The sequence below is a fragment of the Pan paniscus genome, chromosome 5, assembly GCF_029289425.2.
Source record: "Pan paniscus chromosome 5, NHGRI_mPanPan1-v2.0_pri, whole genome shotgun sequence".
In the NCBI taxonomy this organism is placed as follows: Eukaryota; Metazoa; Chordata; class Mammalia; order Primates; family Hominidae; genus Pan; species Pan paniscus.
This window is the reverse complement of record NC_073254.2, coordinates 48130996-48158085: the sequence shown is the minus strand read 5'-3', so window position 1 is coordinate 48158085 and position 27090 is coordinate 48130996. Positions and strand designations below refer to the sequence as shown.

Sequence of the window (27090 nt, the reverse complement as noted above, 5' to 3'; positions counted from 1 at the left end):
ACACAAAGGATGGGGTCCCTGCCCGTGCCCCCCCAGGAGCTGACACTCAGCTGATGTCCCCCATGCATGTACAGTCCGTGGCACGTAGCAGGTGCTTCCTGATTTTAAATAAACGACGACAAGTGACAAGGAATGCATGCTTGATTTCTTTCTAGCCTATTGTCTGAGTTCTGCTAGGTGCCTGATGCTACTGGGACCCTGCTTGAGTTCTATCAGGCCCACAGGCTGAGTTCTACCACATCTGCAGCCTCACTTCTCCCTCTGCGTCCCCTCTGTGGTCAGCAGCTGAGTGTTCCTTTTGTGACCCACCGTCTGACTTCTCTAACTCTGTGGCCTTCCCACCAAGCCTCTGCTCCGGTCCCCCACCCCAAGATGCCTGAGCACCCCTCAGCCCCGCCCTCACCTCAGTCATGATCATGTCCTGGCACTTCTTGACGTACTTGCCCTCGGCCTTAATGACGGTGTGCAGGAAGTCCAGGTACTGCACATGGCGCCCGTGCGTGGCCAGCAGGTGCACGAAGTGCTGCAACACAGGCTCGCTGATCTCGGAGCAGAGCTGATAGTTGTTCAGGAAGATGTGCTGCATGGTCTCTGCCTCCAGGAGCTGCAGTGGGGGGCATCTGTCAGAAAGAGATCTGGGCCCCGCCCCCACCCCCCATCCCCCGCCTTGTCCAGGTGCTCCCAGCCCTGCGCCCTCACCCCCGGCGTGAGGAAGAGGTGCAGGTGCTTGTGTAGCAGGGCCTGGTTGCCGGGGTTCCCTGCACAGAACTTCTGCAGGAACTGGTGCGTGTAGCGCAGGATCTCCATCATCTTGGCATCACCCTGGACACAGGAGTCAGGGAGAGGGTGCTGGGCCCACCAAGGAGGGAGGCGAGGCCCTGGCTGAGCTCTGACAGGAGCAGGGGTGGGTCGGGCTTGGGACTGGGACCGTGAAGAGGCCAGCATAAAGGGAAAGTGGGGCCCCCAGGTCAGGATGGAAATGTGTGAGGGGCGGGAGCTCAATGGCCAAGATGAGGCTGGAGTTGGGGCAAGGTGAAGTGTCACGGTCAGCGTCAAGGTGAGGCCCGGGACATACTGAGATCAAGATCAGTCATGGCAAGGGGCTGAGGGTCAAAAGGGGAGATGAGACTAAGATTGGAGTCAGGAGCCAGGGTGGGCCTGGGGACAGGTCAGCATAAGATGTCAGGATGAGGAATCAAAACCAGGGGTCAGGACAAGGCCAGCATTGATGTCATGGGTCAAGGAGAGGTTGGGTTCAGTTAGGGTCAACATGGGTCAAGGTAAGGAAGCTGAGGGTCAAAGGTTGCGATGAAGCTGAGATTATCAGGGTTAGGCTGGAGAGGGGGAAGAAAAGGGAGTCAAGGTCAAGAATCAGCATAAGGCTGGGGTCAAATCAAGGTCAAAGGGAATTAGGATGAGGGGTAGAGGGTCAAAGGTTGAACCGATACTAAGACAGGGTTCAGGGGTCAAGGTGTGCCTGCAAACAAACAGGGCAGTGTAAGAGGCCAGGCGAGGCTGGGAGAGGTTGCCTGCATTAGGGCCTAGCATACAGGTCAGGCCGGGGTTCAGGGGGAAGCCACCCTGGGGAGTCAGAGGTCAGAAGTCAAAGCCACCTTGTCGTAGGGGATCTGCAGCAGGTCCAGCATGACCTTGTGGGCATCCATGTTCTTCAGCAGCCGTTGCTGCTTCTTCCTCATTTGCTCCCCAACCCCGCACATCTTGTTCAGCCTTTCCAGGATCTGCAGGGGAGGCGGGTGAGCCAGAGCCCCTTCCCTACTTCTCAGGCTGCCCTCTGCCCAGCCCACCACAGCCAAGTTCCAGCTGGCACCCGGGACAGGAAGGGGGAAGGAGGTCACAGGCGCTGAATCAGACCCTTGCAACAGGCCAGGGAAGCACTAAAAAAACCAATTCCACCCATAAAAGTAAATAGAACAATATGACTGTGAAATGGAATTTCATGGAATTCCTTCGGCTTTAAAATAATTCCATCTGGACCTTGGCAGGGCTGTTTTTAATGTGCAGCAAAGGCTGAAAGATGTCTCTTGTGAGGGCCAGTGGCCAGCACAGGGAGAGGCACAGGGGGCCGGGCCAACGGGAGCCCCCAGGACCACTGGGGCTGCAGATCCCTACCCCAAGGACCCTTGGCCACTCACGCCCTTGACGATCTGGTAGTTCTCACTGCTTTTCTCCCCTGGTGGGTGCAGAAAGCCCTCCTCGTCCGTGGGACGCTGAAAGCAGAGAGAGGATGGAGGTCAGCCAGGCCCAGCCCTCACAGGGAGGCCTGCCCTGGCCCCCTGGAGCCCCACTTACCTCTTTCTTGTCCTTGGTGGCGCCTGCCTCCACCTCCTCACCCTTGCCGCTGCCCTTCTTGTCCACCCACAGCTCTGACTTCTCCACCATGGTCCGCAGCCGGTCCAGCTCCAACTTGATCACCTTGTAGTTCTCCACGTCCTGCGCTGAGATCAGCAGCTGAACCTGAAGGTGGAGGATGGGCCTGGCTGGTGAGATGGGCTCCAGGTCCATGCCACTTAGAGACCTCCAGCACCTTCCTTACTCTAGGGTTCCCCTCTTGTAGACCACCACCTGTCCCTCTCCACCGAGCCGATTCCCACTCAATGTTTCTGGCTCTGCCATAAGCCCACCACCTCCAGGAAGCCTTCCCTGCTGGCCACAGGCCTCCCTGCACTGCCTGCCCTGAGCTGCCACATAACCTGGCTTCAGTTACTCACTGACTAGTGTCACATGTGGCTGTGGTCTGTCACTTATCCACTGAGACCCCAAACAGGCAGGGCAAAACATATTGGCAGCCCTGAACCCCGAAAGACCCAGGCCTGCGTCTGACTGCCACCATCCTCGCTCTGGGTCTGTGGGCAATGGAGGAAAGCTCCCTGGGCCTGGATTTCTCCCCGCTCTGGAATGGGAGGGAGAGTAGTAACCTCACTGTCAGGGCTGCTGTGAGAATGCCATGCGATAATGCAAGTCCAGTGCTCAGTGCCTGGTACATGGCAGGCACTTATTTTTTTAAAGGCCAACGCCGACTGGTATTGATATTTCACAGGGAGCTGTCGGGACTGCGTGACATCACAATAGCAAATGCCAGTCACGTCAGTGAGGGTTGTCTGCATGCTAGGCATGATTCAAAGCATTTAGCATAGGTGCATATAATAGTTTGCAAGCTGTAAAGTGCTGTCCACATCATAAGAAATGGCAGGCACTGAGCCAGGCCAGGAGACTCAGTCTTCACCTAGGAACTCAGCAAGGCTGAAAACCCCAAATGGGCATCCCAAGTTACCCCCTGAGCTGTGAGCTCCTCAATCATCGTTTACTGTCCCCCCGTGCCCGGTGCAGGCCTCATGCTCAGGGCCAGGGCCAGGTAGTCCTGTCACCTGCTTGAAGGTGTGCATGGCCTCCTGGCGCTGGCTGAAGTGCTTGAAGAGCAGCTGCAGGGCACCCGAGACCAGCGGCGCATAGTCGTGCATGGTGAGGTGGATGAGCACGCGCAGGAACATGCGGCCGCCCTCGTCGTCCACCTCCAGCATGCTGCTTGTCTTCCTGCGGGCACAAGGGTGCAGGGCACATGGGTGAGACTGGCACACTCCCTGCTGTCCATGGCGGGTAAGGGGCCCTGGCACAAGCACACTCTCCACCACCCAATTAGCAGATGCAGGGCCAGTCTAAATGTGCTTAAAATATTGACACTTTCTCAGCAGTTTAACAGCCACTCCCCTGAATCCCCGGAGTGACCCGTGTCTCCTGTGATCTCTCGGGACTCCCCTTGATTAAGCAACTGAAGCAAGGACTCTTTTTTTTTTTTTTTTGAGACAGAGTCTTGCTCTGTCACCCAGGATGGAATGCAGCCAGTGGCATGATCTTGGCTCACTGCAACCTCCACCTCCCGGATTCAAATGATTCTCCTGCTTCAGCCTCCTGAGTAGCTGGGATTACCAGTGTGCGCCAACACACCCGGCTAATTTTTGTATTTTTAGTAGAGACAGGGTTTCACCATGTTGGCCAGGCTGGTCTCGAACTCCTGACCTCAAGTGATCTGCCCACCTCGGCCTCCCAAAGTGCTGGGATTACAAGCATGAGGGACCACACCCAGCCAGAAGCAAGGACTCTTAACACAGATCCCACTGCCACCATGCGGGGGATTCATGGATAGAAGCTGGGCCCATGAACAGAGATGGAGAAAATGTTACATCTTTATTTTTCCCAACCTCTAACCAAAATACAGCATTTCCTTCAATGAGGAAATATTTGTGGCACCTGTAAGTCTGTCACCAATAAATATAACAGATGTTTTCACATCACCTCAGAGTTGTTAAATCACAAAATATCGTTTATATTCGTCGCTGCCTTGAAGTAGTGGTACTAATTACACCCACCAGTGCAGCTCGCTACTTAACGTATTAGTAAAGAGGCACATATATAACTGTCACTACTAATTTGTTTTCTCCAATATTTTGATAACTGTCGCTCCAAGCCACTGGTTCCCTTTGTCTTGTTATGTGCTTTATTTTATGAGTTTACAATCACCATTCTGAAAAGCAGTCCATAAGCCCTGCTAGACCCAGGCACAAGCCTGGCCCCAAGATGCTAAGAGCCCCCAGTGAGCCTCTGCCTCCAGCCCCTCAGGGCTTCGGGTGGATGGGATGCATGTCCCCACACTTCCGCCCTGCTGTGGGACCGGGGACGTTGTTCCAGCTGTCCAGCTACCTGATTCAAGTCCACTGCACAAGACAGGCACACCTGCCCTGAGTAGGGGTGAAAGAATGGCGGGATGACTGGGAACCAAAGGGCCCCCCAGATCTCTGGGACTGGAGAGGCAGGGGAGGGGCTGAGCACAAAGCCCGGTGAGGGTCTGTAGAGGGAATGGCAGAGAGGAAGAGCCAGCCCCCAGCCCAGGAACCCAGACCAGCCCAAGAGGGGGTGTCGAGCCTCCCAACCCCACACACCCCTGCAGCTCAACCCTGGCCTCACCCTACTCCAAACATGGCCTCCGCCTGCTCCCCGATGCGATCCAGGTTCATGTTGGCAGCTGTTGGGAGAGGGGCAGATGGAAGCAGGTTGTAGGCCCAGCCCGGGAAAGAGGGGAGCACAGGGAGACACTCAAACCACCCTCTTCCCTGCACTGGCTGCACAGCAGCTGCTCTGCCTGCCCCTTTCTGGGAAGGAACCAAGTAGGGGAGGAGCCACAGCCCCCTACTCCCCTGCAGGGCAGTACAAAGGGGGCAGAGATCCAGGCTGGGAGTCAGGAGACCAGATCCCGGTCTGGCTCAGCCTCTGACTGGCTGTCACCTCGAGCAAGTCCCTGCTGTTCTGTGAGCCTCAGTTTCCCCATTTGGAAAACGAAGGGAAGGATCCCTGCCCTTCCCCCTCACTGAGGCAATTAAATGAGACAATGGAAAGAAAAGGCCTTTGCAGACTAGAAAAAGGAGCAGGGCTGAGGAGCTGGCTCCACCCCACTGCTGTGTATCCCTGGGAGAGTCGCACAGCCTCAGCCTGAAGGCAGGGCAGGGGCTTACTGGTAGAGTCGAAGGCAGGGGCTGTGCCATCAGCCCCACTGTCCTGCATGGGAAACACCTCCACAAACTCCTTCTTGAAGACAGACAGCAGGTAGGATATGCGGTAATCCAGGCGGACATTGAGGATGAACTGGAGAAGAGAGGAAAGAATGGGGAAAGGTCAGGTGAGGATGGGGTGAGGACTGATCTGAGGTCAGAAGGCCCTTCCTACTTTATGGGGGGCAGGGGGCAGGGGGCCCCCAAATAGGCTCTAGCACTTGGGGCAGCGCAGTCCTCAGCACAGTCATTTGGGATGCTCCAGGATGTCACAGCAAAAAAAACAAGACCCCTCTCCCCAGGCCCAGGGTGCCCTCTCCCCAGCTCCTGCCCCAGTGATAGAGTATGAGGGCCTCCTCTCAGCATGAGGCAGCGAGCACCCCTGCGCCCGGCCCACTCAGTCCCTCTTTCCCAGGCTAGACACTGACAGGAACGGGAATGAAGCCCCCAGGTCCAAAAACTGACTCTTGTCCTCCTATCCTGCTCAGCCAAACAGACCCTGGATACTCACGGGAGGGGAAACTGAGGCCTGTGAGGGAGGAGGAGAGGCTACTGTGGGGCAGACGTGAGGATGCAGGGCTTGCAGACATGGGTGAGTCACACAGTCTCATGGGGCACTGAGCCTTTGGCCAAGCCCCAGGATGCAGACATGGAAGGCCCAGCCCTCAGAATGAGTCAGAAGCTCCCTCCACTCTGACCGCCAGAGGTCCCCCACGGAGGTCACTGCGCTACCCTTCCTGCCCTCCGGTGACAGCAAGGCAAAAGCAAGCATCTTCATCCCTCCTCGGGGATGAGCCCCTTCCTGGGGTGTGGCTGGGGAGTCTCAGATGAGACCACAACAGGGATGACTGCATCCACCTTGCCAAGAAATAGGTTCTTAAATCTCTAGCTCTGCTTCAAAATCCCTGTGACCTTGGGAAAGTCCCCTCCCCGCTTTTACCTCCCCGCTTTTACTTTCCCCATCTGTAAAATGGGAGAATTGAATTAGACTTCAGTGCACCTCAGAATCACCTGGAGGGTTTGTCACAACACAGCCCACAGGGCCCCTCTCCAGTGTTCCTGACTCAGTAGGTCTAGGGTGGGACCAGAGAATGTGCATTTCTGTTTTTCTTTTTATTTATTTATCATTATTACTATTTTTTTTAATAGAGACGGGGTCTCACCCACGCAGGTCTTGAACTCTGAGCTCAAGCAGTCCTCCCACCTTGGCCTCCCAAAGCACTGGGATTACAGGCGTGAGTCACTGCACAACCAAGAATGTGCACTTCTAACAAGCTCCCAGGTGAGGCTGGCCCAAGAACCACACTGTGGGAACCGCTGGGCCTGACAGCCAATCACGATGGAGACTTCCAGTACTAAATACTGAGATCTGAAGGGATTCGCCCTGCCCAGCCTCCCTGTACCCGCCCCATTACCCTCCCCCTATACCCAACACCTCCCACACGGTCCTGGCCCAGGCACCTGAAGGATTTCCAGGATCTTCAGCTTGGTCTCCATCACCACAATGTCCTCATTCTCCTCAAACTTGCTTCTGTCCAGCGGCTCAGCAGCACTGGCCCCAGCAGACAGGCTGGGGGCACTGAAGACGGACTGCTTGCGGCTCAGCACCATGGTGGACATCATGTGCCCCACGCCCTGGATGGACCGCCGCACATTCTTGCCTGTGGAGGGGGAAGCAGAGGAGGTTGCCAAGGAGGTTGTAGAGGGTGTACGCAGGGGTCCCTGGTCTGATGAGGGAGGCAGAGGATGCATAATCTGTTTATGTCAGCTGCAGGGCAAAGCCTTGCTAAGGAAGGGACAGGGCTAACCCAGGAAGGCTTCCTGGAGGACATGAGCTTTAAGCAAATCTGGGAAAAGAAGGACGTGTCAGGGCAAAGGTGAGCTGTGTGGGGAGATGACTGAGAATTATCTGTAGGAAACCATGAGAGCAGCTACACAGCCTGGGGGCTGAGAGGACACTGCGGGGAGGACAGCCCCGAAAACCAGTGCCAGGCTCTAGGCACCTTTTGTTTAGATGACTTTATGCAGCCTGGGAGTGCCTGGGAGGGCAGGGCTGCCGCTCAACCCTCAGACAGGCTGTGCCTCCCTCCTCCTCACACACACGATGACAGAGCTGTCTCGCTCCTCCCTCACTATCTCCCCTCAAGACCAAGCAGGGTTGGAAGGCAACTCCCACAGACCCGGGGTCTCCAGGGAGTCCGGGCAGGGACCCCTCTGGTCCTGCTGAGGTGGGAGGGGCTTGGGCCCAAGATATCCCCTTGAGGCAGAGCCAGGTTGGGTGGGGGGAATGCGGGGCTGGGGAAGGTGTTGATCTGAGGGAACTTCCTGTGCTAGGAGGAGGCTGAGGACCGCCAGGGTGGCCCGAGCCGGGCAAAGGCCTCACCACCGGGGTCCTCATAGGCCTGCAGCATGGCCGGGGGCCCCTGCACACAGTCGATGATGCCCAGCAGTGTGCGAGTGAGCCGCAGCAGCTCGCTGAAGCTGTAGAAGCCGAAGTAGATGAGATTGTGCGCCAGGCTGACCACCTGCGAAGGGGGCGTGGCCGAGGTGAGGTGGGAGGGGCCGGCGCGCAGGGGCGGGGCTTCGTGGAGGGCAGGCCGGGACTGGGGAAACTAGGGCGAAAGGGGCGTCATGAGGGCGGGGTTCCCAGGAGGGAGAGCGGAGCAGGGAGAGGCAGCCCTTTCCCAGGCATTGGAACAGGAGCCTGCCTCTTGGAGAATCCCAGCCTTCTATGCGGTCCCCCTGCACTGGCTGGGGACACAGAAGGAAGTGGGGTCATGGATCCCACAGCCGACTCCTGGGTGAAGACTGAGGCCAGTGTGGGGCCAAAAAGAGCTCCACGGACCCCCAGCCCCTGGGCACTCCCCCAGCCACCTCAAAAGTGAGCTTGTTCTTCTCCTCGTTGGCAAAGGGCACGGCCTCGCTGACCACATTGTTGAGGTAGTCCTCCACGAACTCCATGGTGTTGGCAAACTTGTTCTTCTTGTCATCTCGGGACGCGTTGAGGTTGGAATCATAGCTGAGGGTGGAGGCCATGAGGCATGAAGGTCCCTGAGATACACCCACTCCAGCCTCTGCCCCTGCCCCGCCCACCCTGCCTCCACCCCTCTCACTCCTTGATGGTGATGGCTGTGGGGATCTCAGTCCAGAGACGGGCAAACTTGACCGGCGTGACCAGCTCCTGGGGGTCACGGTCCACGTGCACGTGCAGCATCAGGTGGCAGAAGGAGGCGCGCAGGTCAAAGGGCAGCATCTCGTCTGCCATGCACAGGAAAATCAGGTCCACGCCCAGCTGCTGGGAGATCTCATCTATGGCCAAGTACTGGCGGTCCAAGCACATGCGGGCAAAGAGTTTCAGCTGATACCTGCAGGACAGGGAGGAATGTGAGGACACGGCAGATGGCAGCCGGGAGGCTGCTGGCACTGGGCACTAGACTTGGTGAGGACTCAGTAAAGTGGCAAAGGGATTAGGTTAAAGATGCGCCAGCTGCAATTCTGAGTTAGAAAGGTGAACGGAAAACCTGTCTGTGATAATCAGTACTTGCAATTCTCCCCCTCCTGGCTAAGGCTCAGCCAGGACAGGTCTTCATGGGAAGAGGGACGTCTGAAAGATGAGGGAAAGGGTGGGAGACAGGGGAGGGCAGTGAGATGAGAAGAGCCAGCCTTGGCCAGGGAGGGTGAGGGCAAGATGGGAGAGAGAGGAGGGGGAGGTGGGTAGGTGGTGAAAGGGGTGCAACCTTGATAGAGGGGATACCAAAATGAGGAACGTAGGAAGCTCTGTGCTGCCCTGGCAATACCAGGCCCTCTGCCTCCTCCTCACAGACATGACTTCCTGGGGGCTCTGGAGCCAGATAGCCTGGGTGTGGGCCCTGGCTCTCTACTGATGGCTGTGTAACCTTGGGCAAGTTCCTTTACCTCTCTCTGCCACTGTTTCCCCAGCTTTACAACAGGAGTAACTATAGTAGCTACAACAAGGGTTGTCATGTGGCTCAAATGAAGGATCAGGACAAGTGCTTAAAAAAGTGCCCACTACGTGGCAAGCATTGTAAGAAGGGCGTCTAAAGAGATTATTATTATGATGATTTTTTTTTTGAGACAGAGTCTTTCTCTGTAACCCAGGCTGGAGTGCAGTAGTGCGATCTTGGCTCACTGCAACTTCCGCCTCCCAGGTTCAAGCGATTCCCATGCCTAAGCCTGCCAAGTAGCTGGGACTACAGGTGTGCACCACCATGGCTAGCTAATTTGGTGAGATTATTTTAATAATATACATGTTTGAAAACAGTCTGGGTTTCTTTGAAGCCTGGTTCCTGTGCCGAGCCACCCAGTGCTATTCGGGGCACACAGTCCTCTTCACTCAACCTTCCTGGAATGAGGCTGCGTGGCAGGGGAGTGACAGCAGGGACTCCGCTTCTGAGGAGGCAGGAGCCCCACCTGAGGCTGTCAGAGCTCATCCTCAGCAGGGATTGACTGACAGCCTACTGAGAAGGCCCAAAGGCACAGGAAGAGGGAGGGGAGGAGCTGGGGCGGGGCACCTGTAGTAGCTGAGCACATTCTCGTCGTGGGCGTTGCCGGCCCGCGCCTCCTGGGCCAGCTGCCTCACACTCTTCTCATGATGCTCGTTATTCTTGTCAGTCCACGTGAGCCACACTTCCTCTTCTGAGTACTCGATGCTCAGGTACTCGTGGGATTGGGCCATCTCCTTCACGGGCCGAAGCCTGCAGACCACCAGCAACCTGTCACAGGGAGCCAGGTCCAGGGCACTACGCCCGGACCCCTCCCTGAGCACACCCGGCCACACAGTGCCAGCCACCATGGGGACCCAGAGACACCATATGCATCTCAAGGGCAGGGTCCGTGGCTCATTCTTTTCTGTGCCCCTTCCCCACTCCCCCACAGTGCCAGGCACACAGCGGGGCACATAACAGGCACAGAGTTCACAGCTGCAGAGAGCAAGGGTGCCAGTTCCAGCCTGAACTCAGACAGGGCCTAAGCTCTAAGACAGCTGGGGGTCAGCAGCGTGGAGCCCAAGTGCGGGCAGGGGGCACAGGGCTCACTCGGTCCGGATGAGAATGTCACTGTTCTTGGGGTCCAGCACACACTTGCAGATGAGCTCTTGGGTGACGGGGATGGCGATGTGGTTGGACACACACAGGTCAGAGAGGTAGTCCAGGAACCTGGGGTGGTGACAGCCAGCGGTGGGAAGAGGGTCTCAGAGGCTGGTCCCTCTAAGGACGGAGCCCACCCTTCCCCTTCCCCAGCTGGCAGCACCGCCACCCTGGAACTAGCTCCCTCCCAAGGCTTAGAGATGGGTGGGATGGACTCCCAGCTCCCCAAGGAGGGAAAGCCCCAGGGCATCACCCTGGGGTCCGGGAAGGCTAGATGGGGGTTCAGGCGGACAGGGTGAGGAGGCGCAAGGGCCGAGGTGATATTCAAAATATTTAACAACTGGTTCAATACAGGTTCTGACTTTGTCACTGGAGAAGGTCTTGGGGGCCTCTAGTGGTACAAGGAGTCATTCCCATTGTTGCCAGAGTGGGCCAAATTTTAGGGGATCCCAGAGAAGGGCTAGGGAGGCTAGGGCCTCCCAGTGCTGAGCCACCCAGTGCTATTCGGGGTGGCAGTTACCAACAGGTGCAGGAATAGTTCACACAACCAGCAGAGTTTCTACCCAGGCAAGGGAGGAGGGAGGAGCAGGCGCCGGCCGGGGAGGGGGTTCGGGCCCACCTGGGCTCCCGGTTCTTGCGCACAAGGCTGACGAAGGTCTCCACCTCGGTCTTGGTGATGTGCTTTTCCAGGAGCTTGCGGTTGTTGTGCAGCAGGGCAGTGATGGTGTCCTCGGCCAGGATGTCGTAGCCAATCTGGGACTGCATCATCCCAAACTGCTTGGCAATGTGCTCCTGGGGGGCAGACAGGCTGGGGGTCACAGAGAGTCACAGGTGGGCCAAGGGCCCAGCTCTGCTCTGGAACGCTGCCCCCAAACCCCGAGGTAAGGACCCAATACCCTAGAAAGGCGGAGGTCCAGGAAAGGAAGCATCGCTGGGCAGAAGAGTGGCTTACATTACATAGTTATTTAGCTTGTGGGCTGTTTCCCACCAGAGCGAAACCTCCACGAGGGCAGGGACCTTGTTTGTGTGGAAGGATTGGCTACATAACTTGTAGGGCCCAGTGCAGAATGAAAGAGCAGGACCCTTGCTCAGCAGCAGAGCATCTAACCCAGTGCAAGGCCCTTGTGAGCACCGGGCCAGGTCCCATTCCCATGAACCCGGCCCTGCTGTCTGGTGCCCTACCGGACCCTAGGCCCCAAAACAGTGCCTGGCACAGCACATGCGCCTGAGGAAATCGCTTGCTGAGGAAGGAACGTGCAGCCAGCGAGTGGGCCAGCGGGGCAGCGGCGCACCTGGTTCTTGCGGTAGTCCTCCTGGGAATGCCGCAGCACGCGGTAGCACAGGCGGAACATGTGCTGGTAGGGGGCGTTCTTCTGGTCTGACAGCTCCTCCAGCCGCACCAGGGGACCTTCACCCCCCTTCTCACGGAACGGGGCCTTCAGAATGCCAAAGATCTGGGGGAATACAGAGGGTGAGGACTGATTCCCCAACACCTGTCTGTACCCCTAAGTCATCCCAGGAGTCATCCCTGAGCCCCAACTGACTCTGCCCTAAAGCCAGCCCGGACATCAGCTTCGAGCTGATTCTAAGCTGGACCACAACCCCAGCCCAGCCATCCTCAGCCCCAGTTCCAGCCCCAGCTCTCCCTACTCCTTGTTGGAATCCCGAAGCTGACCCCAGCCTATCCCTCCCTGATGCGGATTCTAATCCCAGCTCAGATCTGGGGCCTGGGGGAAGAGCAGAGGGTCTCGGCAGCTCAGGGTCTAAGGCTAAGAGAAAAGGCAGGCCAGACCGCTGTGGCCAGAGCTTAAGAGATGAGACACAGGCCTGCCTTGTCAAAGTAAAATGTTACATAATTACAAAAATGTTTTAAAGGCTGGGGCTGGGTGGAGAGGTGAAAAATTGTTCTGAAACAGAGACCAAAGTGACAGAGCAACAGAATGGAATGAAAAAACTTTAATTGGATCCTCATTTCTAAAAAAAAAAAAAAAAAAACAAGCTTTACAAAGACATTCTGGAAACATTAGAGAAATGTGATATGGACTTGGTATTGTAATTTTCTTAGGTGTGATCATGTACTATGGTTATGTAAGGCAATGTCCCTATTGTTAGGGATGCCTGCTGAAACTTTTGGGTGTAAAATGCTGCCTATTTTGCAATGTGTGGATGGAAAGACGGATGTGTGAACCGAGCTACATAAAGCCAAGGCAGCAAAACAGTGAGGCACCTTGTTCCCTGTACTATTCTTCCAATACTTTCTCAATATTTGATGATTCTCATAATAAAAAAATTTTTTAAAAATTTTTTGAAGCACAGCTCTGGACCCGACATCACAAGCTCAAATCCTGGCTGCCGCTTCCTAGCTGTGAGCCCTGGGACAGCGACTCTGGCCTGTGTTTCAGCTTCCTCACTAGTAAAACGGGGTAAGAATCACGGCGCCTCCTCCAGGCAGTGAGGATCAAATTCGTCAACACACGTGGGGTACTTAGGGAAGTCCCTGGCACGTGGTCGTGCCCCATATATACTGATTTTTGTTAAAGCGGGGGATGAGCCTGCAGTTGAAGGCATCCCTCTCCCGGGCACCCGGCCCCTCCGCGTCCCCTCATGGGTGCACACGCACCTGTTTGAGGATGTTCTGCTCCCTCATGAGCTTCTGCCGTTCCCGGTTGGGCTTAGTGACCATGATGTCCAGGACATTCTGCCCATTGTTGGGGACATCGCTGACAAAGAACACCAGGTCTTCCAGCAGCTGGATGACAAACCTGGGTGAGGGGACCCGGGGATGACGAGTGTGAGATGCCCACCCAGCAGGTGTCCCTCTTGAGGAGCCAGTCCCTCCCAAAACATGGCTTTTGTGAGTTCACTCAGCGGCCCCCAAAGCACAAAACCCATCCTCAGCCTACAATTCCTCTTCCCGGCTTTCCCCTGAAATGCTCTCCAAACACGCCCAGCCCCACCCACCCTGGATTCCAAAGTGGCCCCAAGACACAGAATCTCAGAATATCCCAACCTGGAAAGGAAGTACAGGGCACAAGGCGGGGAGTCTGGTGTGAAGGGGGCTGCATTTGCATCCTGACTCTGCCACTTACTAACTGTGACCCCGAGCAAGTCTCGTAACCTCTCTGAGCCTCAGACCCATCATAACTGGCCTTGAGACCAGGCTCAACACAGTAACCAGCTCCATCATAGGGTTAGTTCTGGGAGTACCTAAGCCGTGAGGCACCCAACTCCAGGGTCCCAGGCTCAGCCAGGGCCCCACAGGGGCCAGTCCCCTACTCTCTCCCCAGTTTGCCCAGCTTCTGCTTCATGACTCCTTTCTTCATGAAATGCAGGCCCTGGGAGGGCAAGATCACTCAGAAAACCCCTGTGCCACTGCAGCCCACCTGCGGTCATTCTGGCTGATGAAGCCCTCGTTGAGTTTCTCCACGGCACTGGCCAGCATGAAGCTGGCGTCATTGGCAAAGTCCAGGTCTCGGATCTCAGACACGGGCACTGACACGATGGCAAAGGCCTCCTTGTCCTCCTTGGTGGGGCAGGTGCCCAGCTGCAGAGACAGAGGTCAGCAGGGCACCTGGGAACAAGCTCTGGCCCTGGCCCCAGCCCCACCCCCACCCCTAGGGACAGGCACCATGAGCCGGATGGGCCGCTCCTCCTCGATGTCAATGGGCACATTGGTGCTCTGAATCCACGTGTTGGTGCAGAGGTGCCGCAGCCGGACGTACGAGTTCCTGCAGGTGGGTGGGAGGGAAAGGACTCGGGGAGTGCACCACAGAGCACGTCATGCTGCCTGCCGGCCTACCTCCCCAACACTGCCACAGCTGCCACCCTACTGCACACCCTCAACAGCTGTGGGACAGGAGCCACTGGTGCCCCTCCAGATGAGGAGGCTGAAGCCAGATAAGAACAGCCAGAGCTAGCCCTGCGCCCAGGCCCCGTCCTGACCATTGCACTGACACGGGCAGCCTTGTCCGCGCTTCCAAAACCAAAGCTTGTTTGTACACTTGGGACCAAAATTCATTTGGACAAATGAGGCTATTTAACTATTTATCCCATTGAATGTCAAGATGCACACATTTCATAGAAACACATGCATTACACAAAAATACTCAATGTCTATGATTACAAAATGCAAGTTTACCTTTCTAAAATGAAAAACAATCTGAATACCAAATCCATCTACCCCCAAGAGTTTCAGGGAAGGGACTGTGGGCCTATGTAGTGACTCAACTAACTCTCCCATTAGCCCTGTTGACTGGGAAACTTGACGTTCCCACTAAAATGACGGAGGCAGAGGGAGTAACGGCCTGAGGTCATACAGCTAAGGACACGCCAAAGCCTGGACTGACACTTGAGAAGTTTCTTGATGTTCCGTCCTAGAATCTCGGAGTTGGCGGGACCTCAAAGGCCAGAGAGTCTGGCCTCCCCATCCAGTGTTTGGGTTCCCTGTGCTGCTGGTGTCCTAGACAAACTGCCATGCAGCCTGTACTTGAGCACCCAGACCAACTGGGGCAGGCGCCAGGCACCAGGCAGGCATGCAATGGTGGTCAGCCGCCAACAGACTCAGAGCTACATCCCCAGAGGGATGGGACCTACAGAGACCCCAGAGGCTAAAGGACCTCAGGAGGGTGGAGGAGTGGGGGATCCAGAGAGTCCCAGAGACAGGAGGGCCCACCCTGAGCACCACCAGCCAACCCCCAGGCACATGGCGCATACCCACCGGGGCACGAAAGAGTCGGTTTTCTGCAAGGTGGTGGGGTCCAGCTCAAAGAGAGAGGCGATGTCATTGCCATGAGGCACAGCCACCAGGCGGTACTTGATCTTCTCCCCAGCATTCCTGCGGCCTGCGCGGCCCTGTGCCCCCTGGATGAGGACCCCAAATCAGGTAGAAGGCCCTCCCTCCTCTCAAGCCCATGAAGCACCTGGGATCCCCCCTGGGATCCCATCTGTCTCCCTCCAGCCCACCTCCCAGATTTTCACGGCCTCCCCTGCCCCCGCCTACCCCCAGGGCAGGCCCACGGTCTTGCTGGAGACCTGCTTTGCTCCTCACCATTCCTGCTGCCTTGGGATCTGAGGTATCACCTTTGTAACTGGGGTTCTCCTGGACAGAGATACAAGATGTGGGGGAGCTAGTGGACACCAAACTATACCCACACGACCCACTGCAAAACACGGCCACCTACATAGGGCCCTGGGTTTGGGCAGGCAGGCTGCACCCTCCCAGGGGTGCCCATATCATTCCAGGGGAGCCCTTCATGGCCCCTCTCCATAGAACCACAAATGAACATACACACATACACACCAATGCTCCAACACACACAAGTGTGCGCATTATAGACAGATGGGAAATTTTGCTCACTCTGTATCCCCTGTGCCTAGAATAGTGCCTGGCACATAGTAGGAGCACAGTGATATTTATTAGGCTTCTTTACAGTCATGCCTTTATTTGATAATATTGGATAAATGCATGAGTGCAGAGAAGTCAGGGTCCATAGGCACATGTGCCACATATGCAAGTATGTGCACACATGCTCCCGCACACCCACGTGTACATGCACACGAGCCCCAGGATGCCCTCTACCTCCCGCTCACCTCAGCAGCCAGGTAGTTGCCTGTAGCCAGGTGCTTGAAGCGGTACAGGCCATTCCAGTGCCCAGCTCCTCCACGGCAGGGGTCGTGGTGGACCACCTAGGGGCACACAGGTGTGAGGCAGGAAGGAGAGACTGGACAGGCATGGGGAGTCAGACCCCAGGGAGGCCTGGAGATCTCTGGGTGGGTGGGTTCTGGACCCTCCCTGGCCTTTTGACTCTGGAGGGACTCAGAGGGAGGTAGGGGTCAATATCCCACCCTCCAGGATGGTGGGGAAGAGGGAGGGGTGGCATCCAAGGCTGAGTCCAGGGTGCCAGAAGCAGGGCTCTTCTGACCTCCACCTCCCAGAGAGCATTGGAGCTGGTGGCCGAGGTGGCAGACTGGCGCAGTGTGGTTCGCAGGAACACCTGCAGCTTGCCCTTGTACTCGTCACACGTCAGGAACTTCTCCTGCTCCGCATGGAACAGCCGCACCACGTCTCCCTGCAGGCAGCGGGGTGTGGCTCAGGATGGCTGCGGCCCCTCCAGGCTCAAGGACCCACCCAGGGCCCAGCCCCACCTGCCTCAGACAGGGTTGGCTGCTGGCAGGGCCCCTCTTCCAGAGCCAGCACACAGAGAGGGGGATGCAAGCTGAGCCCCCTAGAGAACAGCCAAAGCCCAGGCACTCTGCCCTCAGCCCGCATCCCAGACCCCAAATCCAGAGCTCTCCCAGGCCTTCCCATGTTCAAACCCACCCTGGACCACCTCTCTCCCTATCTGTACCTCTAGACACCCTGCCTAACCTCTAACGGCCCATCTCCAGTCACCCCCTCCATGAAGGAGGGGGACCTTACCACCTCAGTGTCCCTGGGGCCATGGCTGCCCCTCTCTCAGGGTCCTTTCTGCCTAAATATTGGTAGCTCATGCCCACTTCTTTTGCTCCCCTGTTGGATGGGGGCAGCATGGAGGGCATCTCCATAGCTTTGGACACAGATACCACGTTCGGATCCTGTCTTTTTTTTTTTTTTTTTTTTTCAGAGACAGTCACTCTGTCGCCCAGGATGGAGTGCATGGCACGATCTCGGCTCGCTGCAACCTTCGCCTCCTGGGTTCAAGTGATTCTCATGCCTCTGCCTCCTGTGTAGCTGGGACCACAGGTGCCTGCCACCACGCCCGGCTAATTTTTTTATTTTTAGTAGAGACGGGGTTTCACCATGTTGCCCAGACTGGCCTCAAACTCCTGAGCTCAGGCAATTCACCCACCTCAGCTTCCCAAAGTGCTAGGATTACAGGCGTAAGCCACTGTGCCCGGCCTCTGTCTCTGCTCTTAAAAGCTGTGTGACCTCGGATAAGTTCCTTAACATGTCTGAGCCTCAGTTGCCTCTTCTGTAAAATGGGAATACTATGACCTCCTTGCAGAAATTGTGAGGATTATAATATGCGTGATGAAGTCACATTGCACACTTACCATGTGCCAGCCACTGTGCAAGCACTTGTAAGCTTTCTCACCTGATCCTCACATCAACCCTCTGGGTAAATACATCATTAGCACCATTTTATGGGTGGAGAAACTCAGGCATAGAGAAGGTAAGTATCCTGCCGAGGGTCATGCAACTAATGGCAAATGGGACATGAATCTTTGGCCCAGTTCCAGGGCCTACACCTTAATCATTCCATCACCTTCCTCCCGCTGAGCCTGCCGCCCAGCAGGCACACAATGCATGGCTGCCACTCTTGCTATCATCACTAATGGCACTTTCTGTCTTCCCTCCACTGAACACACACTAGACACAAAGCATTCAGTGAATACCTGCAGAGTGAATGCAGCAGTGAATGCAAGAATGCATGAATGAATGACGATATAAAGATTGGGTCAGTTACTATGGCAGAACCTAGTGACTTCTGTGCCCCAGCAGCGCTGGGCAGGGGCAAAAAAGGAGTGGACTTAGCACCAGAAAGCCTTGCTTCTGAGCTGCCTTGGAACCACGGAGCCATGACGGATTCCCCAGAAATAATTCTATGTAGACCACAGAGTGAGGCCCAAGTGATGCTTCATTTTATTTATTTATTTGTTTGTTTGCTTGTTTGTTTTTCTGAGAAGGAGTCTCGCTCTGTCACCCAGGCTGGAGTGCAGTGTGGCGCAATCTTGGCTTACTGCAACCTCCACCTCCCAGGCTCAAGCGATTCTCCTGCCTCAGCCTCCTGAGTAGCTGGGACTACAGGTGCCCACTGCCACGCCTGGCTAATTTTTGTATTTTTAGTAGAGAAGGGCTTTCTCCATGTTGGCCAGGCTGGTCTTGAGCTCCTGACCTCAAGTGATCCACCGGCCTCGGCCTCCCAAAGTGCTGGGATTACAGGCATGAGCCACCCCGCCCGGCCAAGATGCTTCATTTCCTAAGTGCTGCACAGATTCGGGGCTGGAACATTAGGGAAGGCTTCCAGGAGGGGTAGTGCATGGCTGCACCTTGATTAATGTGTGGATGATGTGCAGATTTAAGGGAGGGAGGGAGGGAGAAGGCATTGGAGCAGGGCATGGGTAGACGGGAAGCAGCCCAGGAGGTAAGAAGGATGAGGAGGGTGGGGGACTGAGGCAGCCTGAGCAGGGCAGGAGAGTCTAACAGAGCAGCTCAGCGCGGGGAGGAGGGCAAAGGGAGCCATTGCAGCTTCCGAGCAGGGAGGAGCACCTAAGCCTCCTTAGGTGGCTGCTCTCGGGCCTGTCACCTGTCCCTCTAACAGGTTTCACAGCCGATGTTCCTGCCTGCTCCCCTAGCTGGACAGCCTCACACTCTACAAATCTGCCCTCCCTCAAGACCGTCTACACCCCGTCTGCTGGTTCCATCCCTTGCAGCCCCACCCAAGAGACATCTGAACTCTCCTCTCTCGCCCACATCTGCTGTTCAGGGTTTCTTGAATGGTCTCTCCGGTGGCCCCAGACAGCTCCCTCTGCCCTCAGTCCTGGATCCTCCTGAAGTCTTCACTGCAGTATTTCCCAGGCCTCCCTTCTCTCCCAGAGCCCACACCAGTATGTCTGGGACCAGGAAGGAGACAGGCGGTGACCCCTAACTCAGCAGACAGGGCAGCCTCACTCCCTTGCCAATGAGGGCACAGGGCAAGGGGCGGGGGCCTGGCGTGGATCCAGGCAGCAGGAGTTGGGGAGAGGAAGGTGCTCAAAGGCTCTGGGTTGGGGGGGGATGGAGACCCCCAGTCCACTGACACCCCCTTAAACAAGAGAGAAAACAAAGACCAGGCAGGACCCAGGGAGAATGGAGAATGGCTGTGGCCAGAGACGAGAGAAGCGGCAGCCCTGGTAGGGCCATGTGGGTGGGGCCCTGTGGAGGTGGAGGGAGGCTGGGGGGTGCAAAGCTGGGGAGAGGGTAAGGGCCTGAGGCCTGGCAGGTGGAGAAGGCAGGAAGAGGGCCCTGGTGGGGACGGCTAGGTGGTCAGCTGGGCAGGGCAGGGGTTCCCAGTCCTTACCCCTTTCAACACCTCCTCCAGGTGGTCCCGAAACTGCATAAACAGGTTGATCTTCCAGCTGGTGTTGCAGTTCACAGAGTTGACCTGCGGAAGGGTGACAAGACCCGTGACGCCAGGTGGACCCCAGCCACTGAGGGCCCAGAGCAGGGCTGAAGGGAAGAAGCAGCCCAGCCACCATTACAGCACAAGGACAGGGTGTCTTCTCCTAGCCAGGGTCCCCAGACCCCAGCCCAGCTACCTTGGGGCCACCAGCCTGTGGGGTGGAGAATGAGGGCAGCGTTGGGAAATGGATGCAGAAGCCGTGAGGCCCAGCTTGTCCAGCAGGCCAGATGGGGCTGGAGGCAGAGACCATGGCGGGGAGCGGGGTGTCTACACCACCAGGGGTGTGTGGACATCCCTGCACTGCATGGCTGACCCCCCACCCCCTCACCTCCTTGCAGCCGGCGTTGTCGCTGAGCTCGTAATTGCTGGCATGCAGAGGCTGCCCGGCATTGACAGGATTCAGGATCACCTTGTCCCCCACGACCACCTGAGCAGACAGGCGGAACAGGTTAGGTGGGAAGGGCAGGGCCCTCTTGTCGCCATGCCTCCAGGCCTCCCTTTGGTCTCAGTCTGCCCTTCTAAGAAATGGGCATGACCTTATCCAGTCCCCACACCGAAGACCCTACAGAAGCCCCTCGGGAGTTCCACCAGGCCCCTCCAACCCCGGCCCTGCCCTCACGTTGTCCCCGTTGCTCCGCAGCTTCCAGAAGGGCTGGATGAAGAGCCAGGAACCCTCGTTGCCTGTGGCATCCAGAGTCACCCGCATGGCGTTCTTCTCCAGCAAGGCCGGAAGCCGCTTGTTCACTGTCAGGTACTTGTTGCTCTTCATGTGCAGGAGCTGGGGGTCAGGTGGGGTGCGGGAAGGTCACCGCGCCACAGGAGTTGACCCATGAGGGAGGGGATATGGGGGGATCCCCTAGACCCTTGGTCACATTCTGGCTGCACACATAGTGTCGGACACCTGTCACAAACATACAGGCTGACACCCACATTCACAACCACAATCACACACAAACGTGCACACAACAGGCACACCCCCATGGACACCCTGGTGATCACAAGGAAGAAGCTGTTCTAAATACTTTACATAGATTAGCTCAAGTAACCTACAACGATCCAAGAGGGAAGTACTATTACTGCCTGATTTCACAGATGGGGAAACCAAGGCGCCAGGGGACGTTAGGTAACTTGCCCAAGTTACACCATTAGGAGTGGCAGAGCCAAGATTTGAATCCAGACAACGTGGCTCCAGACTCCATGGTGATGGCCACCATGCTATAAACACACCCATGGCACAGCTACTCAGGCCACACAGCAACAGACACACACACAGTCAGACGCACAGCCACACAGGTGGCCCCAGGGCCACTCATTCACCCGGGGACACACATGCACAGAGGGCAATGCCTGCTGGCAGCCCTCACCCAGCACCAGCCCAGCCTCTTAGGCAGGGAGAGGGGCAGGCGGGAGAGAGGCAGGCCAGCCTCACCTGGATCACACTGCCATACTTCACGACATCCCCATGCACCTTCTTGTTCTCCGTGTCGTTTTGCTTCTGCTCCATCTGCGCCGCATGCTGCACAGACACACACAGAAGTGAAGGGTGGGCTCAGAAGCTGCTCCTAGAGGGAGACATACCCCAGCCCCACACATGCACACAAACACACACACACACAGTCACCCTGGACTCCAGGACCCCTTGGACCCCTGCCCCAGCTCTTGGTGCTGCACCCAGGGTGCTGCACTCTGAGTGCAGAAGGCAGCCTGAGGTCTCACAGCACACACAGCCCAGGGAGCCAAATCCCTAACCCTCCCCAGCCACCTCCCCTGGAGAGGGCATGCCAGCAGGACCTTGAGCATCCCCCGCAATCCCCTTACCCCCCCAGGAACCTAAAGCTGTGTGTGTCTCACCACCCACCCCCACCTCACCAGACTCCCAATGCCCCAGACACGGGACCCCTGTCCCAGTCCAAACGCTGGCAGGGGCTGCTTGGTGCCATTTCCTGGCTCCCACCACCACCCCCACTCCTCTGCAACCTTCCCTCCCAAAACTGTGTGCATTCAGCCCCCTGCCTCCAGGCAGCCCTCCCTGAGTGGTCGCATCCCAGTCTGATGGATCCACTGCTGGTGGCCTTGAGGATTTGGTTTGCATCCCATTAGAGACAGCTTTTTAGGCTCTTCTGTCCTCTGTTAGACTGGAAGCTGCCTAAGGATAGGTGCCCTGCCTCCTTACCAGATTAGGGGTTCCTGGAGGGCAGGAGCCCTGTCCCCTCCATCAGACTGGCACTCTCTGAGAGCAGTGGTCTCTGTCCTTTCCTCCTCCTCAGTCCTTTACTGAGACCGAGGCGAAGGTGGCAGCAGGAGAGCCTTGCCATGGACCATGTGACTTTCCACAAAGCAACAGCATGTGGCTGTGTGACCGCTTGCGGTTCTGATTATGTGGTTCTGCATAGGTGAATGCCCTCCCCCGAGGCCAGATCCCCAGCTCAGCCTCTACCTGCTGGCAGCAGGAAGGAAGCCTGTTGCAGCCCCCATCCCAGGAAGAGAGCTGAGGTATTAATACTAGAGCTCAGGCAGGCCACCTGCAGCTCCCTCTCTCCAGCCCAGTCCACAGCTATAAGGCGCAGCCCAATGTCCCCATTCTAGACCCACCTCCTCTAGGCATGGGGCTTAGAGGAAGGGGACAGAGAGAAGCAAGGTTTGTATGACAAGGGGTGGGGCAACAGGGCCCAGGGCCCAGGCTACAAAGTTCTTGATCACAGCCAAAGCCTCCCACTCTCTTTGTGGTTTGGGGAACGGGGTTGGGACCCCGAGATCTGCCCAGGATGTGAACTGAGCCACTGCCCACAAGCGGCTCATGAGCGACCACCACATTCCAGCATCATGGCACGATCCACATGTCTGAGGAAGCCAGGGTGAGTCAGAGACCTGGGGGCCATCTAGGCTCTACTGCAGACTTACAGGATGGACAGACCATGGACAGACCAGTCCCATCTAAGGGCCCCAGGCTCCAACTCTATAAAACAAGGGGAGAGGTTAAGACTAGATCCAGGGCTCCCAAATTGGGTTCCCCAGAGCCACTGTCTCCAGGAGCCACTGGGAACTCCATGGACAGCTGTACAGGTTGTTCACTGCTCTATGGTGTCGACATTCCACTCTCTGAGCCATGCACCCTGGCACAGGGCTGTGCCAGCCTGGAGGAAGGGGCACTTTCTTCTCATTGACACAACAGAGTTATACAGACTGGTGGGTCACTGGGAAGGGATCCTACTCCCCCCACATCCCCTCCTTCACAGCAATTCACACCAATCTCTTGCATATTGGAATTTATTTTTTTTTTATTTTTTATTAATTTTTTGTAGAGATAGGGTCTTGCTATGTTGCCCAAGCTGCTCTCAAACTCCTGGCCTCAAGCAATCCTCCTGCCTTGGCCTCCCAAAGTGCTGGAATTACAGGTGTGAACCGTCACGCCCATACGAGTTTTAGAAACCACTCAGCTCAGCCACAGAGCCCCTACTGGCTCCGATAAGCAGCACCGCTGCTTGTGTACCCAGGTTCCTGGTACATGTGCACAGATGCACGCCTGCACACACACACATACCTGCAGCTTCTGCAGCAACACCACGTCAGCGATCTTCTCCTTGTCCTGCTTAGTCTGCTTGGCCTTCCAGTACTGCTTCTGAGCTGAGTAGCGGTTCATGGGGCACACCTTGAAGAGGCAGTCTGTGGTGGGGCAGGTTGGGGGTGAGGGGAATGGTTCATCTGGGGCTCAGGGCCCTCCCTGGAGAAAACCCCAGCCTGCAGCTCTTCTCTCCCAACCCTTCCCCACCCCCGTTCCCCGCTGCAGGTAGAGAGGAAGCGGTTGGAAGAACCTCACAGAATTTGGAGCATCCTGGAATATGCTGAGTAGAATGGGGAGGCTCAGAGGCAGGTTTGAGAGCAGTGCATCTCACTTGGTGGGGTGGACACGTGCCCTCTTCCCCTAGGAGATTTACCAGAGGCTGCTGGGGCCTCACCCTTATGCCATGTCTGTGCCCAGCTTTTTTGAGTATTGGCAGCTAACAGCTCACATCTGCATCCTCTTTAGCTAATTGCCTTGGCTGATGGAAACCATCTTGCACACAGATGCCTGGGAAATGACATACCCCTCTTCCCAGGGGCAGCCCCTATCCAGTGACTGACACAGGCATAGAACAGCCCAGCCTCTGGAGGGGACAGTCCGAGGAGCAGCTCACAATCCTGAGCTCCCCGAGGGGTCAGGCTGAGGCGCATCTTCCCCTGAAACCACACCCTTGCTCAGCTTCTTCTCCTGCCCTATACAAAGAGGAAGAGGCTCCCTCACTGTGTTCTCCTGAGAACTTCCTCAAGAATTCACCCATCTTAGGCTCTGCTTCTAGGAATCTGACCTAAGACAAGGCAAATCCAAATTCCAGAAACATGTTCTCTAGTACAATTTTTATTTTGGCAAGTAGATAAAACAAGTGTCATTCCCATAAGCCTAAGCTGCAGGAAGGGTGTCCAATTTTTCTGCTTATCCAAAGGAGGCAGGAGTTGGAAAAGCCTGTTCGAAAGCTTGGTAGGAGGGGAGGGAGGATTCTGGGTGCTGGTGAGGGGCTGGTGTGGGTGACTGGGCCTGTCTGACAATAGCCTGGGCTGGGCTGGGAAGCAGTGAGCTCCCCATCACAGGAGGGATCCACAGCCTGGGCACGGAGCAGGACTCAGTGGCCCTGAGATCCCTCTCATGCTGCAGCTGTGTGAGTCCCTGATTGTACAATGCTCTGGCAGTGTGGAACAGAAAGGAGATGGCTGTGTGGGGAGACTGGAGAGGAGAGAGCCACTTGAGGGTCCCAGAAACAAAACCCCTTCTTCAGGTCCTTTCCTGTTCCCTCTAAGAAAGCTGTGTCTTTTCTCTGGTCAAAGCTGGTCATCCAGTCCCAAGGGACCAAAGAAAAATTAGATTTTCCATCCAGTTCATAAGGAGGCAAAAGCTCCATGGGACCATCGGGAGTAGAAACAGAGTGAACCAAAGATCAAGGAAGACAGAACTTCCTAGAAAGAAAAGGGAAAAATGGCAATTCCACAAGCAGATGGAGCCACCAAGGGCTGCCCCACCCAGGCCCCTCAGCATTGCCAGCATGAGTGGACATCACTTCCGAAAGAGCACTCAGTTTGTTGGAGAGAGTGTGTCTTTTTTTTTTTTTTTTTTTTTTTTTTTTTTGAGACACGGTCTCACTCTGTAGCTCAGGCTGGAGTGCAGTGATGCAATCTCGGCTCACTGCAACCTCCACCTCCCAGGCTCAAGCAATTCTCCTGTCCCAGCCTCCCAAGTAGCTGGGATTACAGGCATGCACCACCATGCCTGGCTAATTTTTGTATTTTTAGTAGAGACGGGGTTTTGCCATATTGCCCAAGCTGGTCTCAAACTCCTGACCTCAAGTGATCCACCCACTTCGGCCTACAAAAGTGCTGGGATTACAGGCGTGAGCCACCACGCCCCGCAGAGAGTGCATCTTTATGGGTTCGGCTCGGCCCTCAGGAGGCAGCTGGGGTCCTCCTGCCTCTTCAGGCTGGGTTGGCACTCCCAGGGTTTCCCCACATCATTTTGTGGATCTCAGTGCCTTGTTAGAGGCAGGCAATTCCCAACAGAGTGGTGGGGAATGGGACACACCAGGGAATGTTCCGGAAATTCAGTGGGCAGGGAGTGATTTGGGTTGTACCATCAATTGTCACAGTGGCACTTAGTGAGCAGAACAGGGTTGCTGGACGCCTGCACCACAGAGATTATCCTGGGTGATGCCTGATGGCAAATGTCCTGCCCACACGCATAGGTGGACATCTATGAGCAGTGTTCTGGGCCTAGAGCTATACACAGAGGCACAAATTTTTTTGCATGGATTTAGCAAACACTGAATTTTCCAGGAATGCAACTCCAATATAAACTGAGGGAAAGCTGTCCTTTGTGTTGTTCGAATTTTCCCAGGAGTTTTCTGCTATTTCAGAAAATACATCACTCATGGCCACACCAAATGGGTGCATGTGTGGCTGCCACATTCATGATTTAAAGGTAAGTGGGCTGGGCGCAGTGGCTCACGCCTGTAATTCCAGCACTATGGGAAGCCGAGGCAGGAGGATCACTTGAGGCCAGGAGTTCGAGACTGGCCTGGGCAACATGACGAAATCCTGTCTTTACAAAAAAAAAAAAAAAAAAATTTTAATAAAAAATTATCAACAGGCAGCAAGTGGTGGGAAAAAATAAAAATAATTTAAAAAAATAAAAAATTAGCCAGGCATGGTGGTGTGCATCTGTAATCCCAGCTGCTCAAGAGGTTGAGGCTGGAGGTTCGCTTGAGCCAAGATTTCAAGACCAGCCTTGGCAACATAGCGAGACATTGTCTCTACTAAAATTCAAAAAAATTAGCTGGGCATGGTGGTACATGCCTGTAGTCCCAGCTACTTGGAGGACTGAGGCAGAAGAATCACTTGAAACCAGGAAGTCAAGGCTGCAGTGAGCCCTGATCATGCCACTGCACTCCAGCCTGGGTGACAGAGCAAGACCCTGTCTAAAAACTAAAATATATATATATTTTAAAGTTACTTTCCTTTCTTTTCTCTTTTTTGTCACACTGAGGACATTAAACTACCTCATTCCCTCCCCCTGGCTCCAGGCTCACTCAGACCCTGGCTCTAGACCGCCACCATTTTGCATTATATAAATATGGATATATAGGCCAGGCACGGTGGCTCATGCCTGTAATCCCAGCACTTGGGGAGGCCAAGGCGGGCAGATCACGAGGTCAGGAGTTCGAGACCAGCCTGACCAACATGGTGAAACCCCATCTCTACTAAAAATACAAAAATTAGTCTGGCATGGTGGCACGCACCTGTAATCCCAGCTACTCAGGAGGCTGAGGCAGGAGAATCACTTGAACCGGGGGTCGGGGGCGGAGGCTGCAGTGAGCTGAGATCACACCACTGCACTCCAGCCTGGGTGACAGAGCAAGACTTCGTCCCAAAAAATAAAAAATAAAAATATGGATATGGATAGATTATATTATTTATCAATTCCACTTTATGTTTTTTGCTACCCTCACCAGACTCAGGGTGGGCAGGCTGGCAGGGCCTGGTTAAGCTCATCACTGTTTCTCCAGCCCCTAACCTGTTGGCTCAGCATGAATCTGCCGGATGCATACATCAACCCAGAAATTACTTCCTCCTGTATAAGGAGGTAGGGTTTGATTTAGCCTTGGAGGTAGGAAGAGGTTATGAGACACACAACTGGAGGAAAGAGCAGGAGGTGGGAGAGGATATGGCACATCTAGAAACAGGACAGAGGTTCCTCCTGGC

The 27090-nt window shown here is 55.8% G+C and overlaps 1 protein-coding gene across 7 annotated transcripts in view; it reads right to left on the bottom strand.

Moving 5' to 3' along the window:
- ITPR3 (inositol 1,4,5-trisphosphate receptor type 3) overlaps positions 1-27090 on the bottom strand; it is a 75260-nt gene that overhangs the window by 17409 nt on the left and 30761 nt on the right. For 4 of the 7 annotated variants that reach the window (XM_008960621.5, XM_055113479.2, XM_063604833.1 and 1 more), the window contains 28 exons: positions 23348-23469; positions 21236-21322; positions 20426-20584; positions 20135-20233; positions 19705-19788; positions 16588-16734; positions 16256-16351; positions 15666-15764; positions 15384-15526; positions 14295-14394; positions 14050-14210; positions 13287-13428; positions 11959-12120; positions 11286-11458; positions 10616-10735; positions 10094-10276; positions 8675-8926; positions 8436-8580; positions 7945-8086; positions 7023-7222; positions 5526-5655; positions 4981-5038; positions 3387-3552; positions 2311-2475; positions 2154-2228; positions 1614-1739; positions 700-822; positions 404-604 (listed from right to left, as the gene is read on the bottom strand). In XM_008960621.5, the coding sequence (XP_008958869.3) occupies positions 404-604; positions 700-822; positions 1614-1739; positions 2154-2228; positions 2311-2475; positions 3387-3552; positions 4981-5038; positions 5526-5655; positions 7023-7222; positions 7945-8086; positions 8436-8580; positions 8675-8926; positions 10094-10276; positions 10616-10735; positions 11286-11458; positions 11959-12120; positions 13287-13428; positions 14050-14210; positions 14295-14394; positions 15384-15526; positions 15666-15764; positions 16256-16351; positions 16588-16734; positions 19705-19788; positions 20135-20233; positions 20426-20584; positions 21236-21322; positions 23348-23469 (3860 nt within the window). Of the gene's footprint in view, positions 1-403; positions 605-699; positions 823-1613; positions 1740-2153; positions 2229-2310; positions 2476-3386; positions 3553-4980; positions 5039-5525; positions 5656-7022; positions 7223-7944; positions 8087-8435; positions 8581-8674; positions 8927-10093; positions 10277-10615; positions 10736-11285; positions 11459-11958; positions 12121-13286; positions 13429-14049; positions 14211-14294; positions 14395-15383; positions 15527-15665; positions 15765-16255; positions 16352-16587; positions 16735-19704; positions 19789-20134; positions 20234-20425; positions 20585-21235; positions 21323-23347; positions 23470-26627; positions 26749-27090 lie in introns of all 7 variants that reach the window. The other 3 variants (XM_003808557.4, XM_063604832.1, XM_063604834.1) reach the window with 2 other exon arrangements.